This window comes from Natrix helvetica (genome assembly GCF_964273705.1).
Source record: "Natrix helvetica genome assembly, chromosome: 16".
NCBI classification, from domain to species: domain Eukaryota; kingdom Metazoa; phylum Chordata; class Lepidosauria; order Squamata; family Natricidae; genus Natrix; species Natrix helvetica.
The window spans coordinates 4425553-4446137 of NC_138563.1; the positions used below are offsets into that span (position 1 = coordinate 4425553).

At 49.9% G+C, this 20585-nt stretch overlaps 1 protein-coding gene across 1 annotated transcript; it reads right to left on the reverse strand.

Moving 5' to 3' along the window:
- Positions 1 to 377: 377 nt before the first annotated feature.
- STIP1 (stress induced phosphoprotein 1) lies at positions 378 to 19402 on the reverse strand. Its single transcript, XM_081968196.1, has 14 exons — positions 19253 to 19402; positions 13159 to 13368; positions 11636 to 11777; positions 10063 to 10204; positions 9379 to 9547; positions 8631 to 8757; positions 7605 to 7707; positions 6815 to 6935; positions 5991 to 6087; positions 4961 to 5085; positions 4145 to 4181; positions 3784 to 3887; positions 2483 to 2655; positions 378 to 938 (listed from the first exon to the last, which is right to left on the reverse strand). Exons 1-14 carry the CDS (start codon positions 19259 to 19261, stop codon positions 866 to 868), a joined length of 1632 nt encoding a protein of 543 aa, XP_081824322.1. The 5' UTR covers positions 19262 to 19402; the 3' UTR covers positions 378 to 865.
- Positions 19403 to 20585: the final 1183 nt, after the last annotated feature.

The window sequence follows — 20585 nt, forward strand, 5'->3', positions numbered from 1 at the left end:
TTCAGAGTTATGACCGTGGTTCACGCCATCAAAATCCAGACGCTTAGCAACTCATATTTATGACGGTTGCAGCGTCCTGCGGGGGGGTGGGGGGTGTCACGTGATCCCCTTGTGCGACCGTCTGCTCCAAGCAAACTCACACGGGGAAGATGGATTCGTTTAACAACCCGGGTGATTCTTTGAAACGACCGCGGCAGGAAAGGCCGTAAAATGGGGCAAAAACTCAACGGCCTCGCTTAGCGATGGACATTTGGGGCTCCGCTGCGGTCGACTTAAGTCGAGGACTACATGTAACAAACCGGCCTGATCTGTTTATTCGTCTGCCGAACAGAAGGAAGGAAACTTCCGCTGAAAAGAGGAGACTTGGAAAGACTTAATTTTGCTCCTTTCTGCTTTTTTATTGGATGCGCTGGAGACCAAGGTGAACCGCAGCCTCACGGCCAAACGAAAGAAACCGGAAAAACAATTGACGAGGATCGCCGGGGCCACAAGTTGCTGGCCGAGAGAATTGAAAACCGCAAAAGTGGGGGTGGAAGAGGAGGGGAACAATCCCACCCCCCGCTACCCCAAAAAAGGAAAAAATGGCAGCTCACAACAAGGGGTATAATAACCGAGACAGAGCAACAGGCCGGGACGATGGAGAAAGCCCCTTTTTTTTTCGGTGCCGAAACAGGTTGGATGGTTGGTGACAAGCACGCATAAATGTGCAAGAGGCCGACATGTGTCTCAAATGTGTGAGTCTCTGCCTTGTGCCGAGGAGATGGCCTCGAGGCTGGACCCATTTCATGGAGAAAGACCCATCAAGGCTGGCTTTTTTTTTTTCTTCAACTGGGGGAATTTCTTTGTGAAGGATGGGTCAGAATTATCACCGGATGGCAATCAAGCCAACATCCATGAGCTTCTGGATCTTCTGAGCAATGACAGGATTTTTCAAGTGTCTGTGGGGGAAAAGAGAGGGAATGCGGTCAGGAAGATCCCTAAAAATATTTTGTAACCCATGTTTGGCCAACATTTAGCATTATTGTGGCCCGGTGAGGAAGTTGGGGAGGAGGAACCTGGGCCAGTCCTGGAGTGTGGGGAAGGCTCGGATGAGGGCTCTGTGTCGGAGGCAGAGAGGGGGCCAGGGCCGTCCGACAGTTATCAACTGCCTTCGGAGTCGGAGATCAGTGGGGCAGAAGAACAGCTGGAGCCTGTTCCCAGTGTGCGCATGGGCAGAGTTACCAGAAGAAAAGAACATCAAAGAAACTAGGGTCGACGTGGAACTAAAGCCACAGGTGGACGGTGAATGGCCCCTCCCACAGGACATAAAAGAGGAGCGAAAGGGGACGGGGCTTTTGCAGGAAACAATTCCTTCGTTCGTTCGTTCGTTTCAGGAGTGTGAAGATCTGTCTGTGAATCTCAGAGATTCTGTGCCCAGAGTCTTTCCTTGCACAGCACCTCATTTGGGAAAATATTGACATGGCCGCTTTCCAAGATAGATAAAGGGGTCTGTGGTCATAAATACACCTTTGAAAGACTGTTTGACAGGCATGAATATGAATGAGAGCAATTCACATTCGCTTAATAAAAGGGGTTTTGTCGGGACCAGGACTCTGCCCCATGTTTTTTGGGGAAGCCTCGGTCAGAACAAGCACATCTCAAAGGCTTCAAAAACTCCAAAGCTTAATCTAGAAGGCATTGTTCAACAATTATATCTAAATAAAAAAAAAACCATGTTGGAGAATGGATCATTTTAACAGCCTCTAAGCTCAGGGTTTCTCAACTTGACAATGTGCGAGTTTCAACTCCCAGAATTCTCCACCACGCATTGCTTTGCTTGTCATGGTCGACTGGGGAATTCTGGGAGTTGAAATCCACGCATTGTCCATATGGCCCAGCATGAGAAACACTGCTGTTAACTCACACGTGGGCGTTTTATGGGCCTTTGGCCACATCTGTCCCCGTCTGGCCCACGTGAGGTTGATTGGGAATTAAAAAAAAAAAATCAAACATAAGTTAAGTCTGTGCCCTGCATGCAATACAACTGCAATGCTTTCATTTCGAAGGTGACTCCTTTTTCTTCAGTATGTGCATTTTATGAGCGGAGTGGTGGCCTAGAGGTGGCGCTCTCATCTCACAATCCGGAGGCTGTATGTTTGACCCTAGGTAGAGGCAGATATTTCTCTCTCTGGGCACGATGAGAATGTATCTGCTAAACAAAACTCCGCTCTGGTGACAGGGACGGCATCAGGCCAGTAAACACTCAGCTCCGTTCAGCTGCCCAGACTCCACCCCCGCAAGGGATTATGGGCTCATTAAACGACTATATATATATATATGCGCCTTCCCAGCCCTATTGGCTTGGCCTCTACAACAGTGGCCAAGGGAAAATGAATTGCCCAACCCTGCTCTAGCTACACCCCTTAAGAGAACAACGAGGTGATGACCAAGTCTCAAGGTCATCTAACTTTATCTCTTACGCATTCCCCCAGCCCTGACTCACTCGCTTAGCGCCTGTGGATCTTTCTGCATCTGTTCCAGGATCAGCCGCATGGCTGGATCACTCATGATCTGCTGCACCTCGGGATCGGCCATGGCCCGGCGCTTCACGTCCTCGGGGTTGTCATTGCGATTGTACTGGGACATCAGGCAGCGCTGGTAACCTTCGGCAGCCTCCTGTAGTATTGGCACCCGGGAGAAAAAAAAAGGACAATCGTTGTACGAGGCTCGTTGGAAGACGTAACTTTCCCCAATTAATGGCCTTTAATTATCATTTCTTCCCGTAGTTTCGGTGTGTTGGGGCACATACAAGTAATCCTCGACTTTCGACCACCACGTCTCCGTGGCTTAAGCGAGACGTTTGTTGAGTTTTGCCCCGTTTAATGACCTTTCTCGTTCCAGTTGGTTCGGTGAATCACGGGCGGTTGTTAAAAATTAATAACCCTTGTTCAGATTAGAAACAGACGCTAAGCGAATTCGGCCTCCCCCATCGACTTTGCTTGTCAGATGGTTGCAAAACCGGGTCATGTGACACACATACACACATCTCAGGGACACTGCAACCATCAAAAATACAAGTCAGTTGCCAAGCGTCCAAATTTTGATCACGGGGATGTGGCAACGGTTGTTAAGTGTGAAAACGGTTCTGTCACTTTTTTCAGTACTGTTGTAACTTTGAAGTCACTAAATGAACTGTTGTACATCAAGGACTACCTGTAAATGCTTATCCTTTGGGACTACAGAGGATAAACAGGCCACCCCTTGCCCCGCAATCTCTGCCCTCCTCCTCCCTGCCAGGGGAGTTGTTGTGGCCTGTCGGCCACTGGCCCCGCCAACAGCCGAATTAGAGGAGGAGGGGGCGGAGGCGTGGGAGTCAGGGGATGGGGAAGAAGGAATGGAGCTGGCAGAGAGAGAGAGACCCAGAGGAGGAGCCTGGGCCGTCCATCAGCCGTCAGACGGAGAATCAACAGCCCCCAAGTCTGGAGATGGCTGATGAGGAAGAGGAGGAACAGCTGGGTTCAGTGCCTGACACATGGATTCACAGAAAGGAGAGGAGAGCAGTGGAAATCTATGGGCCGGTCCTTGGGACTGAAGAGCCACCGCTGCTAGCGAAGCCCCACCCTAACTCTGGGGATAAAAGATAGGGGGCGGAGATGAATAGACAACGAGTCATCTCCCTGCCGGATGGACTTCTTAGCCTGCGGCGAGAGAGAATGCCGGGGCTGCAGGCATTCCTAAAGGAATCTCAAGAGGGTTTGTGGTGAACAGCTGGGTCAGAACAGGTGTGCCTGGCCGAGTCCTCACCTTGCAATTTGAGTCCAGCTCCAGCGCTTTCTGATAGACGTCCATCGCTTTGGTGTAATCCTTCATGGCTTCTAAAGCCGCCGCTTTGCGCGTGTAACCTTTGACTGCAAAAGCGAAGAGGAACTCCCATCAGCTTCAGAAAGCGGGACGGCACTGGCTCCAGATTTTGCTTCCCCCCTCCAACCCACCCACCCCCTTTCGTTCAAGAGTTTTTCTCAAGGGAAGAGGGGCCTTACGAACTCAGTGGAGGCTTCTGAACCTTGGCGGAGTTGGGAGATGGGTGGACTTCAACTCCCAGAATTCCCCAGCCAGCCCCCACAGATAACCCAGAGTGTGGAGAGGTTCAAATCCATCTACTTACTGAACGCGGGTTCTAAACGGATGCATTCTTCGCAGTCCTGCGGAACGAAGAAAGCGTCTTAAGGTCACTTTCTCAGAAATAAAACACCTTTTCCTTCCTCTTGGTTCAGCCTTTCACTAATCTACCTCATTCGACCTCGCTAGCCCAATCTTGGGAAGAGCCCGTTTTGACTACCGTATTTTGCAGAGTATAAGACACACTTCCCCCCCCCCCCTAAAAGAGGGTGAAAATTTGGGTGCGTCTTATACACCGAATGTACCACCCCCCTCTCACCCTTCGGCCTCTGCATGCCCCGGTTTTGGCCTCTGCACGGCGTGTTTTCAGGTGCCGATCGGCGCCGATGTGCTTTGGCGATCCCGGCAGCCTTGAACGGGTCTCAAATGGAGCGTTCGGAGGCTGGAAACACGAGTCGCAGAGGCCAAAATGGCAACCCGGAACAGCTGCTGCCTTGTCTCGACCGGTTCCACGATTCGCCTGCTCTACTCCCTGGCGCGCCCTGCGACAATCAACTGCGTTTCTGAAGGTCGGTATGAGCCCCAACGTGCGCGTGCTCACAACCAGCGAACTTCCTAACAGGGAGGACAATCAGCTAATGGAACGGGCTTGCCTTAAGAAGTTGTGGGAGCTCCGTCATTGGAGGTTTTTAAGAAGACTGTCTGAAATGCTAGAGTCTCCTGCTTGAGCAGGGGCTGGACTAGAAGACCTCCAAGGTCCCTTCCAGCTCTATTCTATTCTACATCTCCTGAGTCTTCTTGGCATGCTGATTTCAAAAGACACCAGAGGTCGTTACGGCTTCTCTACAGGCGAGAGGCTCACCTTAAGCGCCAACGGGAACTCCAAGAGCTTGGTGTAGCAGGCTGCTCGGTTGCTGTACAGTTTGGCATCGCTGGGGTTGCGTTTGATCGCTTCCGTGTAGTGCTTCATGGCTTGCGGATAAGCCCCTGGGGGAGACAAAGACGGTCACTGGGCGGACGGAGCTTCCCGATTCCAAGGCAGTATATCTCCGAATAACGAATGCCGGGGACAAAAAATAATTTGGGATTTTCTGACTGCGCCTGCAGGCTTCCTGAAGGAAGCAGATTGGAGAAAAGAACTGGATTCGGGGCGTAATTCAGACATGTTTGTTTCTCCAGCAATGAATCACTCCACTGTTAGAAACGGCATCTGCTCACAGTGTGGTAAGTATAAAGGTAAAGGTTCCCTTCACACGTATGTGCTAGTCGTTCCTGACTCTGGGGGGCGGTGCTCATCTGTGTTTCAAAGCCGAAGAGCCAGCGCTGTCCGAAGACGTCTCCGTGGTCATGTGACCGGCATGACTCAACGCTGAAGGCGCACAGAACGCTGTTCCCTTCCCACCAAAAGTGGTCCCTATTTTCCTACTTGCATTTTTTACGTGCTTTCGAACTGCTTAGTTGGCAGAAGCTGGGACAAGTCATAAGAGCTCACTCTGTTACGTGGCGCTTGGGATTCGAACTGCCAAATGCCGACCTTTCTGAACGACAAGCTCAGCGTTTTAGCCACTGAGCCACCATGTCCCACAGCGTGGAGGGAAGCCCAATTCTGCCCGGCTTCTGCAGAAGCCGCAGTTTTAAGCTGCTGGCAAGGAAGCATGTGGCCGAATGCAGCGTTAGCAGTGTGGACTTCAACTCCCAGAATTCCCCAGCCGGCATGGGAGCTGAAATCCAAGCAGCTTAGAAGTTGCTGTGCTTGAAAAACACTGGCCTAAGGGGGCCAGTTGTGGGGAGCGCTGTTCCTCCAGTGGGGAGACATGGAAGGAGGTCCAGTAAGGTTTTTACCCTGACGCGGCATGCAAACAACCACCAAACCCAAGTGCAAACCCATTCACCTTTCTGGAAACATTCGTTGCCCTTGTTCTTCTCTTCCAAAGCCAGCTCAGGATTGATGTAGGCCTCTCTCTCTTGTTCTTTTAAGATCTTCTCAGCCTGGGGAGAAAGGAAGTTTAAACGTTATCCACGCAGGAAGAAGCTCCGGTGTGAAGAAGCAACGGGACGGTGAGTTCTAGTCTCGCCTTAGGCATGAAAGATGGCTGGGTGACTTTGAGCCAATCACCAGGAGACGGTGAGTTCTAGTCCCGCCTTAGACATGAAAGATGGCTGGGTGACTTTGAGCCAATCACCAGGAGACGGTGAGTTCTAGTCCCGCCTTAGACATGAAAGATGGCTGGGTGACTTTGAGCCAATCACCAGGAGACGGTGAGTTCTAGTCCCGCCTTAGACATGAAAGATGGCTGGGTGACTCTGAGCCAATCACCAGGAGACGGTGAGTTCTAGTCCCGCCTTAGACATGAAAGATGGCTGGGTGACTTTGAGCCAACCACCAGGAGACGGTGATTTCTAGTCCCACCTTAGACATAATGAAGGCTGGGTGATTCAGGGCCAATCACCAGGAGACAGTGAGTTCTAGTCTCGCCTTAAGCATGAAAAGATGGCTAGGTGACTTTGGGCTAGGAGACGGTGAGTTCTAGTCCCACCTTAGACATGAAAGACAGCTGGGTGACTTTGGGCCAATCACCAGGAGACGGTGAGTTCTAGTTCAAACTTAGGCCCCCTCTGGACCACTTCCTCTCTCAGTCCAACCCACTCCATGGGGTAGTTGTTATTGTGGAGAAAAGAAAGCACCCTTCCCATCAAAACTCTCGGAGTTCCTTGCCTGCTGACACTTCTTCAGCACTTCCGGAGTCCGGTGTTCAGCCAGGGACTTGTTGAAAAACTGAATGGCTTCCTTGTACTTTTCTTCCTTGAAGTAGGAGTTCCCAATTCTGGCGTAAGCTCTAGACGCAACGACAATCACAACAACAACAGTCATCACACAGCTATCGAGGACCGAGTGCAGAGAAAGTCCTCGGGCAAGCGAATAAGGCCTGCCCGATCTGCTGAGGGACAGGCCTGGAAGGCAGCATTATGGATGGCCAATTCCATTACGTGCTTTCAAACTGCTAGGTTGGCAGAAGCTGGGACAAGTCACGGGAGCTCACTCCGTTACGTGGCGCTAGGGATTCGAGCCGCCGAACTGCCAACCTTTCTGATCAACAAGCTCAGCGTCTTACCCACTGAGCCCCCGCGTCCCTCTTCTTTCCAGTTTAGGCAAAAACAACAACAACAAAACACTGCAATGGATTCCCTTATTGACGTTCAATTGAGAACCACTGGAAAAAAGTTACTCGCTTAACAACTGCTGCAAAAGAAAAAAAAAAAGACCAAAAAGTCAGCTGGGGTCATCGATTTAATGACTGGCATGACTTCTTATGACTGTAATTCCAGGCTCAACCCTGTCGTAAATCGAGGCAGATTGTGATGTAAATTTTCAAAGCCCATATATCTTTTCATCCCAAAATGGCAACTAAGCCAATTCTGGTGCAAATCCAACTAAGATGAAAAAGAACAAAAATCAAACTGTGATCCCTCCTGAGAAAACCATCCCAGGAATGTTGGCCACCTACTTGGCAATTTGTCGGTAATCTTCCCGGTTCTCACGCCCCACCTCGATGGCTCGTTCACAGAGTTCTCGGCACTCGTTGTACTCCGCTTTTTCAAAATGCACCGCTGAAAGCCAAGGGAGAATCACACAGACACACACGAAGACAGGTGTGTGAGAACTGCAGATGCCTTCCCCACCCAGTTGGTAAACAAAAGTGTTGTCTTCTCTCCGCTAGCTGGATAAGGCTGATGGGCTTTGTTGTGGCCCGCCAGCAGCCAGTGAAGCTGGCAGTAGATTCAGAGAGTGAGGAGGTCGGGGAGGAAGATGGGCCAATCCTGGAGTCTGGGGAAGGCTCTGGGGAGGGCTCTGTGTCGGAGGCAGAGAGGGGGTCAGTGCCATATGCCAGTTATCAGCTGCCTTCGGAGTCAGACATCAGTGAGGCAGAAGAACAGCTGGAGCCTGTTCCCAGTGTGCGCATGCACAGAGCTGCCAGATGAAGGGAACAGCTAAAGAACAGGGGTCGACTTGGGAGTAAGGCCACAGGTGGACGGTGAATGGCTCCTCCCAGGGGAAATAAAAGAGGAGCAACAGGGGAGTGGAGCTTGCAGGAGACCATTAGTTGGTTTGTGATTCTCCGATCGACAAGCTCAGTGTCTTAAGCCACTGGGCCACACCACGTCTGCAAAAATAGGCCTACCTAGAAACAAGCAAAGCCCAGATTATTCAATTTTAATAAATTCCAGGGCTCAGCTCCTCTTTCCTTGGTTTTCAACAGCTTAAACCGTGTATTACGCAAACTGTTTCATTTTGTAAAGGGACAGAGCAGAATTCCCTAACTTCCCCCCGTTTGTGCTGTTTTAAACCTACGGAAGAGAATATTTGTAGCTCAGGAACCGTGGAGTCCTCGGAATTGGGTTTTTTTCCTTGCAGACGTTCCATGACCCAACTAGGGAACATCACCAGTGCTAGAAGGGCATGGGGAGTTTGGTCTCTTTTTAAGCCTGTAGGCTTGCCCCCCCCCCCCCCACTCTTCCGCCGCCCACCTCACCTGCTTGATTAGTAATGTAAGTCATGTTGGTAGGATCCAAATCTTTGGCTTTGTTGTAATGCTCCAGGGCTCTTTCGAAGTCTTTCTTCTTATAGGCCTCATTGCCCAATTCCTTCTCCTTCAGGGCCTGAAAATCAGCAGATCCACCTTGATTAGGGAGATTTTAAGGCTGCCTTCGCAGCAGATCCAACACAAATTGTTCGGCCCAGTAAGGATTTGTCAGCTTATCCTGTTGGCCACCCACTGTTTTAAGAATCAGAATAGATACACCTGAAAGCTTTCCTTCCTTCCTTCCCTTTCATTTCTTCTTTTTCCTTCCCTTCCTCTCTAATTTTCCTCGTTGCTTCTTTCCTTCCTCTAATTTTCTTCCCTTTCATTTGATTTCTTCTCTTTCCTTCCCTTCCTAATTTTCCTCGTTGTCTTCTTCCTCTAATTTTCTTCCTTCCCTTCCCTTCCCTTCATTTCTTTCCTTTGATTACTTCTTCCCTCCCTAATTTTCCTCACTGTTTCCTTCCTTACTCCATCCAATCTTCTTCCCTTCCCTGCATTTCTCTTCCCTTCCTAATTGTCCTTCCTTCCTTCCTTCCTCTAATTTTCTTCCTTTCCTTTTCTCACTAAATTTCTTCCTTCTTCCCTTCCCTTTCTCTCTAATTTTCCTCGTTGCTTCCTTCTTTCCTTCCTCTAATTTTCATCCTTTTCTTTTCTTTTCTTCCCTTCCCTATGCTACCAAATTGCCAGAGTCTAATACCTGCTTCTTGTTTTCTGGCAAGTCTTCCTCCATGGGTTCTGCCTTGGGCTCTTTCTTGGGGGGCGGAGGAGGCGGGGGAGACATGGCTTCGTCGTCATCATCAGTGCCGGCTAAGTCGACTCCGAGCAGCACCCCAAGTGTCGTCATCACCCGGGGGTCCTTCAGTTTTCTGTCACAGACCAGGGAGGCAAGCAGGTGAGAAGGCCAGCCTAAGCACCTCAGATACACCTCTTTGGTAGGCTGACCCAGTGCAGGAAGCTAAGGTTTAACTCCACTCCCCGTTCACTGTCCTCCTGTGGCCTTATTCCCAAGTCGACCCCTGTTCCTTAGCTGTTCCCTTCGTGTTTAGTCACTTTGCACACTGGGAACAGGCTCCAGCTGTTCCTCTGCCTCACTAATGTCTGACTCTGAAGGCAGCTGATAACTGGCATACAGCTCTGGCCCCCTCTCTGCCTCCGACACAGAGCCCTCCTCAGAGCCTTCCCCAGACTCCAGGACTGGCCCAGGTTCCTCCTTAACCTCCGCACTGTCTGAATCGGCTGCCAGCTCCATTGGCCGCTGGTGGGCCACAACGGATTCCTGAGCTAGGAGACTCTGGCTCTGGTCGAGGAAGGGTACAACCTTGACTGGGAGGGATCAGCCCCCCCCCCCCCCCATTCTGCAATACCCATCGAGGACACTCACGTTCCCAGCTCCGACGGTTTGTTGCGGAGTTGCTCAATCAGCTCTCTGTAACTCGGATCGCTGAGGAGGTTTCTGGTGCGGGGATCACTCTCCAGCTTCTGGTAGAGGTTGGGCATGTTGAAAGGATTCATGAGATTCCGTTCTGGAAGAGGGGGGAGGAGGAGGAGAGAAGAGAGAGAGGAGTCATGGTCTTAAGGGGATTTCCTTTGGGGTGGGGGGCTGCAAAACTCCTGCCGTTTTCAGCTTTAACTTCTCACCCATCTGACTCCTATTGTTCGGACTCAGCTCCCCAAGCACAACAAACCCTCAGAAACACAGTGGCTCTTCCGTCCCAAGGACCAGCCCATAGATTTCCACTGCTCTCCTCTCCTCTGCCTTCTGTGCAGCCGCGTGTCAGGCACTGGACCCAGCCGTTCCTCCTCTTCCTCATCAGCCACCACCAGACCTGGGAGCTGTGGACTCTCTGTCTGAGGGCTGACGGACGGCCCAGGCTCCGCCTCTGTCTCTCTCTCTCTTTGCCAGCTCCATTCCCTCTTCCCCCTCAGAGCTCCCAGGTTGCCCAGATGCTGACCCTGACTCTCACGCTGCCTCCTTCTCTGATTGGGTTGCTGGAGGGGCCAGCGGCTGATGGCCATATCTATTTATGAGGGTCGCAGGGTCCTGGGATGGTGGGATCTCCTTTGGCGACCACTTGACAAGCAAAGTCAACACTTAGCAACCGTGTTACAGACCGTAACTGTACTTTACTGTAACGAAGTTACAACCGCCCCGAAAGTGACTTACGACCTTTTTTCCCCCACACTCACAACCAAATGCAACACAACCACGTGGTCAAAATTCAGATGCTTGGCAACTGACTCGTATTTACGACGGTTACAGTGTCCTGGGATCACGTCCTCCCTTTCTGCCACGCGAAGTCGGTAAGAAGCCAGGTTCGCTTAACAACCATGTTACTAACTGAACGACTGCAGCAATTCCCTTAACAACGGTGGCAAGAAAGGTCGTAAAATGGGGCAAAGCTCACACTTAAAACTTCACAGAAATTTTGGGCTCAATTGTGGTCGTAAGTCGAGCACTTCCATGTACCAGATCTTTCCATAACTATCTACCACATCATCCTTATCATTTAACAACCCCATAATCCCTTGTGGGGGTGGAGTTGGGGCAACTGAACGGAACTGAGTGCTTACTGGCCGGATGCCATACCTGTTGCCAGGGCGGAGTTTCGTTCAGCAGGTCTATTCTCAATGTGCCCAGAGAGAGAAATATCTGCCTCTACCTAGGATCAAACTCACAGCCTCCTGATTGTGAGGCGAGAGCTCCACCTCTAGGCCACCGCACCAACCATGGCTATTTCCCACGTGGTTTTTTTTATTCAATCCTTTACGTGGACCCCAGACAGTTTTGGGGATCAATAATGTGTACCCCCCTCCTTCCTTCTTCATGGAAAGGTTGCACGGCCCTCAGTTTGGCCTGCTTTTCAGAGACAGGCGCTATCTATTCCAGATTGCTGCAACGGAAGCGTAACACTACCCAAGTCAGGGGGAAAACCCTCCTCCCCCCTTCCCCTCACCTGCTAGCCTGGACTCCATATTTTGCAGGCCTTCCTTCAGCTGGGCGTTACCCGGCTCGTGTTTCAGCCCTTCCGCGTACGTCTTCTTCGCTTCCTCAAAACGGTTCAGGAATTCCAAGGCAGCTGCTTTCCGGGAGTAGCCCTGCAAAGAGAACCAACAACGGATCAGAGATAGACGACACCCTCCACCCCCCCGGTCGTTAAAACGAATCCACAGCTGTGGTGCAAACATAAAGTATTCTTTAACCCCGGGGACTTTTGGCTAGCATCGGAAATAAATGCCGCTTCGCAGCAAAAATTACATTGTAAATGTACTTAAGTGCAGTTGTGTGACCAAAGGTGTGTGTGTGTGTGTCAGAACTTTAGACTTGGGTTGTAAGTACAGGTAGTCCTTGACTTATGACTGCTATCGAGCCCAATGTTTTTTTTGTTGCTAAGTGAGACGAGTTTTGCCCAGTCTATCAAGTTTCCCCGAAAATAAGACAGCGTCTTATTTTCCTTTTTTTTCCTCCTTTACATTTTCTTTTATGCAGAAAAGAGGCTGAAAATTTGGGTGCGTCTTATACACTGACTACAGCATATACAATACAATATACAATACAATAGCAGAGTTGGAAGGGACCTTGGAGGCCTTCTAGTCCAACCCCCTGCTTAGGCAGGAAACCCTACACCGCTTCAGACAAATGGTTATCCAATCTCTTCTTAGAAACTCCCAGTGTTGGAACATTCACAACTTCCCGGAGGTAATTTCTCCAGTGATTAATTGTTCTCATTATCAGGAAATGTCTCCTTAGTTTTAAGTTGCTTCTCTCCTTGATTAGTTTCCACCCATTGCTTCTTGTTCTACCCTCAGGTGCCTTGGAGAATAGTTTGACTCCCTCTTCTTTGTGGCAGCCCCTGAGATATTGGAAGACTGCATTCATTTTACATCATATTTTCATTTTACATTTCAGTCATCTTATTTTCGTTCCATATTCTTCCGCTTATTTTTAATTTGTTCTTAATATATAAAGAATATCATTATTTGCCTCTCTAAGCAAATCAAATTTAACGTATTATTCTGTTTTACTATTAATAAAATATATCCTCAAATTTAATTTTATATAGCAAACATTTCATTTAATTATCTACAAGTAATACTATTAATCTATTTCCACCACATTATACTGAATATATACTGTTGGCTATATTTACCAAATTTCATTCTAGTCCACTAGTAAATCCTTTTCTTTCTTTCCTCCTTTCAACCATTTAGTCTCTCAGGAACTTCACTTCTTTCATATTCTCTTCTCTCCACCCGTTTACCTAGTTTTTTTCCCCGTTTTCTTGATCTTAACATTTCTCTCTCTTTTCTTTTCCATCTTTTTTCTGCCTTTTGAATTCTGGTGCTTTAGTATCTCTCCTCAGTTTTTTCCCCTTCATCTTTCCCCATTCATCCCACCTTGGCTATTTAACTTTCCCTTTTTGGGGGGTGAAAGGGAAGAGGCTTCGAAAGCACCTGGCGACCCTCTGTATTTTCTCACCTTGCCCCATTCGGGCTTCAGTTCGATGGTCTTGCAAGCGTCTTCAAGGGCCTTGTGGTACTCCCCCTTTTTGGCATAGGCAGCAGAGCGGTTGCTGTAAAGCACATGGTTGGTGGAGTCCAATTTGATGGCCTCGGAGTAGTGCTTGATGGCTTCGGCGGTGTTGCCGGAGCTGAGAGCCTTGTTACCTTTCTCCTTCAGTTCGTTCACCTGGAGAGAGAGAGAGAGAGAGAGAGAAAGAAGAGCAGTGAGACATTAAATCTGGGGGGGGGGGGGGGGAGTCCAGTTGCTTCCTGCAAAAAAGCACCTTTCAACCATGGCTCGAATAACGGAGAATCTCTACAGACTTCTAGCTATACAATTTGGGATGGTGTGTTCCAACATAACAACTGGCAACTGACTCGTATTTACGACGTTCGCAGCGCCCTGGGGTCAGGCGACCACCTCTTTAAGGGCCTTCCGACAAACCAAGTCCATGGGGAAGCCAGATTCGCTTAACAACCGTGTGACTAATTTAACAGCTGCGGGGATTCGCTTAACAACGGTGCCAAGAAAGGTGGTCAAATGGGAGGGAGGGGGGGCTTAACAATTGTCTCACCTAGCAGCATAAAGTTTGGGCTCCATTTTGGGTCGCAAGTCAAGGACAACCTTGACTAGCTAATTTCTCTCCTGCCGTTTTGTGTGTGTTTGTGTTCCAGTGTAACTCTGGAACACCTCGAGCAATTTCAACCAAACCTGGAACACAGATGACTTGCCCTCTGGAAACAAATACTGTGGGGGTAAGACACCCCTAACACCCCTCGGGGTGTGTGTTCTGTTAAGATACAGCCTGTTGTGCCTTAAAATGGCCCTAGGACTACTTTCCACACTTATGACCGTTGCAACATCATCATCTTCTTTTAATGACCCCATGATCCCTTGTGGGGTGGAGTCTGGGCAACTGAATGAAGCTGGCAGAGTGTTTACTGGCCGGATGCCTTTCGTGTCGCCAGTGTGGAGTTTTGTTCAGCAGATACATTTTCATCGTGCCCAGAGAAATATCTGCCTCTACCTAGGATTGAACTCACAGCCTCCGGATTGTGAGGCGAGAGCTACACTTGTAGGCCACCGCACCACTCCTATGACCATTGCAACATCCCGTGATCAAAATTCAGACGCTTGGCAACTGGCTCATATTTACAACGGTTGCAGCCCTCCCGGGGTCATGTTGACCCCCCTTTTGCAACCTTCTGACAAACAAAGTCCACGGGGAAAGCCAGATTCACTTAACAACCTTGCAACCATCTTAACAACTGCAGCGACTCCCTTAAACACTGTGGTAAGAAGGGCTGTAAAACAAGGCAAAATTCACTGAACCGTCTCATTTAACAATAGAAACATGGCTCAATTGTGGTCGTAAGCCGAGGACTACTGTTAATGGAAGAAAAATGACATTCCGGTATCCGTATGCTCTGACCGATGGTTCCTGAGAGCATGAAGCCAACTCCTTGTTGTCCCGACAAAAAACCCTTTTCTTAACTGACTGTGGATTCTGCTCCTTCACATCCAGCAAAGTCTTTCAAGGGAGGATTTATGGTCACAGACCTTATCTGGCTTGGAGAGCTGCCAGGCTGATCTCTGCAGAACTTGGCCAGGAGTCTCGGAGAGTCATGAACCAATTAAGCGAACTAATTGTCTCCTGCAAACTCCACTCCCCTTTCGCTCCTCTTTTATGTCCTCTGGGAGGGGCCATTCATCATCCACCTGTGGCCTTCCTCCCAAGTCGACCCGTTCTTTAGCTGTTCCCTTCGTCTGGCAACTCTGTGCCTGCGCACACTGGGAACAGGCTCCAGCTGTTCTTCTGCCTCACTGATGTCTGACTCTGAAGGCAGCTGATAACTGGCATACGGCCCTGGCCCCCTCTCTACCTTCGAAACAGAGCCTTCCTCAGACTCCAGGACTGGCCCAGGTTCCTCCCCAACCCTCCTCACTCTCCGAATCTGCTGCTACCTCTGCTGGCGGGCCACAACACTTTATCTATGTGCAATAGTCACGTTCATTTCTTCCCTCCAGGAAGAGAACCCAGGGAGATGGAAGGGCCAACCTGCACCCAACTCGGGGTGCCCGTCCATCACCTTGTTCACGGACACCAAAGGACCCCGAAAGCGAGCATCTGCAGCTCACCTGTGTCCGGAACAACCGTGACGTTAAGTCATAGGACGAGGTCCCCACCACATTCTCACCTTCTTCCCCAGAGGAAACGGCAAACCAGAGGTCGCTTCCTCTGAGTCACAGCTCCCGGGGACCAGCAGCTGAAATTACAGATGGCCAAGAATAACCATCCTTTTCGAGCGGCGACAAAATGTCACCGAGGCTCTTTCTGGAACAATCCCCGGTGGTGTTTCACCTCCGCGCTTCAGCTATGCGGGAAAACGAGTTTATTTTTTTTTTCATCCATAAAAGCGAAGGAGGGCAAGACGATACAAGCGTCACCCCGGCGGCCCGTTTGGGATGGCAGGAACAAAAAAAAAAAAAAAAGGCCGAAAGCCTCAGCCATGGAAGTTGGAGCCCGGCCAGGTTGCTATGGTGTAAAAACCCTGACACAATCTCACACCCACCCGGGCTGCCTTACATTACAGGTCTGTTCTGGTTCCCCCCCCCCCTTCCTTTTTCTGCTCGCTCCCGGTTTCTGGCACCTTGATTTAAAAAGGCCAACTGGCTTCCTCCGTTCATTTTCACACCCGGGCAACAAGTGCCATTAGGATGATGGGTGGCAGGAAAGTTTTAATTAGTGGCCAAAGGTCAGAGTGGGGAGGGGGAGGGCACAGCTCTGAGTCAAGCTTGAGCCCCCCAAAAGGGAGACACTTTTTTTTTTTTTGCAGGAGGCCAAAGGTCTACAGGATTAGACATGTGTCTTTCAATAGGGGGGAATCCCTGCAGAAAGAGCGACCCGCTGTTTTCAATGTCCCTGGTTCGCGCACGGTGCTGAGTCAGAGTTTAAAAAGAATAAACCGCGGCTGGCTTAGTGCACCACAAACTAGGATGATGAAGTGATAGTTGCTTCTGTCATTTGAAGGGGAATATTTGTAGCTCAGGGTTGAAATGAGGGGTCCTTATTTTTCTTGCAAACGTTTCGTGACCCAACTAGGTAACATCATCAGTGCTAGTAGAGTGTGGGTTTGTTCTCATTTTATATTCTAATCTAGTGGCTTGCCCTGTCAGTGTTGGGGGTGGCCAACAGCCCAAGCAAAAGAACCTCTTAAGACCACCCTCCCCCAATACTGGCAGGGCAAGCCAGTAGAATATAAAATGAGAGCAAACCCCACTCCCTTTCTAGAGCTGATGATATTACCTAGTTGGGTCATGAAATGCCTGCAAGAAAACAACCAAGTTCAGAGAGCGCCAAGGAGCCCTCATTTCAACCCTGAGCTACAAATATTCTATCCAATTCACTTGTATATAAACAGAGAAAAAGTCACACTCCCTTCTAGCACTGATGAGGTTACCAAGCTGGATCATGAAACGTCTGCAAGAAAACCACCAAGTTCAGAGAGCACCAAGGACTCTACATTCCTCTTCCTCCTCCTCCATTCCACAATCCCCACTCCCTTCTAGCACTGATGATGTGACCTAGCTGGATCATGAAACGTCTGCGAGAAAGCAATCAAGCTCAGAGGGCACCAAGGACCCCGCAGTCCTCCTCTTCCTCCTCCTCCCCACTCCCTTCTAGCACTGATGTTCCCTAGCTGGGTCACCAATCGTCTGCAAGAAACCCACCAAGCTCAGAGCGCGCCAAGGACCCCTCACTTAGGCTACTGTTAAACCCAAGCCAGATGTGCAAACCCAACACATCTATTGGAGGGTCGCTTGGGGAAAGGTCTCTGCACATTTCCGGAAGCAGCCCTACCAAAATAATCCAGAGCAGTGAGAGGCCACGTGTGCCTCCCAAACAGCTGAAGACGAAATCCTTATCCCTGATCCAGGAAGAGTTAGACAGCAAGGTCTTCCCTCCATCGATGCGAACATGCTGCGACGTGCAAAGTTAGGCTTGGCCCCTCTTCTTCTTTTCGTAAACAGCTTCAAAGAGCCGAGAGGTTGCGCTAAGCTCTGTTCAAGCGGCTTCCAGTGCTTTGCTGGAGAGGCAGCATTTACATGCAAAGGCACCTTCGTGTCCAAATGGCACCAGCTCCCACAAGCCGTCTTTGCAGATCAGCAAAGCGATAGCGTAGCGAGACGGGAACTGTGACGTGTGGCAGAAAACTGCTTTGGATGGCATCAGTGTGCCTAAAAGCAATCCATGTCCCTAATATTATCAATATTATGACTATATATAAAGGTAAAGGTTCCCCTCGCACATATGTGCTAGTTGTTCCTGACTCTAGGGAGCGGTGCTCATCTCCGTTTCAAAGCCGAAGAGCCAGCGCTGTCCGAAGACGTCTCCGTGGTCATGTGGCCGGCATGACTCAACGCCGAAGGCGCACGGAACGCAGTTCCCTTCCCACCAAAGGTGGTTCCTATTTTTCTACTTGCATTTTTTACATGCTTTTGAACGGCTCAATTGGCAGAAGCAGGGACAAGGAACGGGAGCTCACTCCGTTACGCGGCGCTGGGGATTCGAACCGCCTACCTTTCTGATCGACAAGCTCAGTGTCTTAGCCACTGAGCCACCACGTCCCATATACATACATGTATGTATGTATGTTCCTAAAAGTATCCTATTGACTTGAAAAAATTGGAAAGTTCCCGCAAAAAAGGTAGGCTCCCAGAATAGAGAGGACTCCCATTAATCTGAGCAAATTTGTCCACTCTGAGATGCCGTCAGCGCAGTAAACATCCCCCAAGCAGAATCAATTCACACACAATTTGTCTTCATTCAGAACCCACAACATCCATAGGTCAAAGGCCCCAGCAATGATAAAGCAAATCACCTGTAAACACACTACTCGTAAAACTAAACCTGTTCTAGGACAGCTCCTGCAGCCAATCTGGGGCTTGTGCCTGCCCTCAAGTCTGAGAATAGCCCGGCAGGGGATGATTGGAGCTGTAGCCCGGTCTACAAAAGCATGGCTGGCTCCCCCTGGACCTCAGCTCAACATTGTGGTTGCCGAGCTCTTAAGAGCAGACAAGATAAAAGCCATGGAAATCCCTAAGAAGGATCAAAAGTGATTCTTCTCTGTATCAACACAATTAGTAGTGTTAATAACAACGGTTAATAAGTTCTCAACACCCATTAGTGTGGACAGCTGGGAAGCCACGTGGCCTGGGGATGATGGGTAAGGTCATTCCTGTGAAGGGGGCAAGTGGGCCATGCAGGCTGGGGATGATGGGTAAAGGTTATTATTTTGAAGGAGGCAGGTGGGCCATGCAGGCTGGGGATGATGGATAAGGGTATTATTTGGAAGGAGGTGGGTGAGTCATGCAGGCTGGGGATGATGGGTATGGTCATTACTTTGAAGGAGGCAGGTGGACCTTGCAGGCTGTGTATGATGGGTAAGGCCATCACTTTGAAGGAGGCAGGCTGGGGATGATGGGTATAGCAATTACTTTGAAGGAAGTCGGTTGTACAGGCAGGGGATGATGGGTATGGTCATTACTTTGAAGGAGGCAGGTGGACCTTGCAGGCTTTGTATGATGGGTAAGCCCATCACTTTGAAGGAGGCAGGTGGGCCATGCAGGATGGGGATGATGGGTATAGCAATTACTTTGAAGGAAGTCGGTTATACAGGCAGGGGATGATGGGTAAGGCCATTACTTTGAAGGAAGCAGGTGAACCACACAGGCTGGGGATGATGGGAACCCACCCCATCCAAGGGCAGCACGTGGGGGGGGGGAGACTGTCGGTCCCCTTCCCTCCCTTCCCAAGATGCACTGCGAGCTCCCCCTTCCTTCCTTCCTTCCCCACGAGGCTTCCTCCCCCCCCCCCACTCAGCCTTGGACTCCTCTCCTTTCCCTCCCCATGGTGCACACCCATGGAGCCTCCCCCCCAAGATCCTGGGGACGAGCCCCTCCCCCCTTCAACGTGCATTTCCCAGAATCCTTTGCAAAAGGAACAGCCCTCCCTCCCCAGGTTGAACCCCCCAGCCCTTTCCCTTCCCACCCCCCCCAGCCCTCCCACCTTCTCCATGGCGCCGGGGAAATCTCAGTTCCTCCGCTCGCCTCTCCTTCGGCTTTTTCCCGTCTGGCTCTCCGGCTCCTTCCTGCGCCCGCCTTTCCCTTTTCCCACCCCGCCTTCTGGAACCTGCTAGAATGCTCCCGCCCCGCCCCCGGGGCCCGATTGGCTCCCGCTCGCGCGCGTGGGCCCGACCCCCCACCGCGCCTCGTTGGTGGAAAGCTAAAATGAGGGCGGGCTTTCCCCCTCTCCGCCTTTCTCCCTCCCCACCTCCCCCTGCGACGCGCGGATTGGTTCGCCGCCGCGGGCTGCCGTCCGACTATTGGCCGTTTGACAGGCTTATGGAGAAAGAGGGGGCGGGGTTTTGGGAAAGTCCTCTCTCGGCTTCCATTGGGACGGAATCCAGACGTCATCGGAGCTCCTGACCAATAGCTAGAGGCTTTGATTTTTCTCCCCTCCCTCCTTCCTTTGATGATTCTTATTGGTTTTCCGGGTTTCTCCCTGCCTAACCGCTTTAAATGGCTTTTCAAGGGTGACGTCATTTCCGCTTTTTCCTTTTATTGGGAAAGCCGGAAGTTTCCCCCCCCGTCCTCTAGTTTGGGAAGTTTTGATTTATTGCATTGCAGTTTTGACATTTATTTCTTTTCTCCCTGTTTTAAATTTTAATTTAATCTTAAACCCCCCCCCCCTCCAAGCTTTGTAAAACATTTTCTTCCTTTACAGTCTTTTTTCAGATTGCATATGTAAATTTGTATACATTCCTATCTGGTATATGTGTAATATCACAAAATATGTAATAATTTCACCAACAGCTGCAAAGACGTCACTAAAAAAGTCGAATCCTTTCCTGGCTTTTCTCAAACGACTCTCCTCTAAAAATTTAAATGTAACGCAGATCCTGCTTCCCCCATTGACTTTGCTTGTTGGAAGCCAGATGGGAAGGTCACAAATGGTGACCATAGGATGCTGGAACTGTCATAAATATATGCGCCTGGATTTTGATCACATCACTGTGGGGACGCTGATCAATTAATGTAGAAAGGCTGGAAAGACAACAGGAAGCTGGAAAAACATCAGGAAGCTGAAAGATTTAAATGAAATTAACCTTTTCTTTTCTAATATCTTTTGAATCTTATTTCAATATAGCACATTGCAATTTATTGGTGGGGTGGGGTGGGGGGTTACAAAGCAACACTGGCCAAATTGATGCTGCTCCGAGCATCGTGTAGACTAGAGAGAAAGCAGCATGATTAGTTTTTCAGCTATATTTAGAAGCTTAGCTTCTGTCAACATCCTTTCTAAAATTAGCTGCCAACAAATGGAAACTCAGCCCAGCAGG

Excerpts from the sequence above, each read along its gene's own strand:
- STIP1 (XM_081968196.1), bottom strand. Across the intron at positions 6,936-7,604 it reads GATTACCGACAAATTGCCAA|AGCTTACGCCAGAATTGGGA; the intron begins GTAGGTGGCCAA and ends CGTTGCGTCTAG. Across the intron at positions 939-2,482 it reads GATCCACAGGCGCTAAGCGA|ACACTTGAAAAATCCTGTCA; the intron begins GTGAGTCAGGGC and ends TTTCCCCCACAG.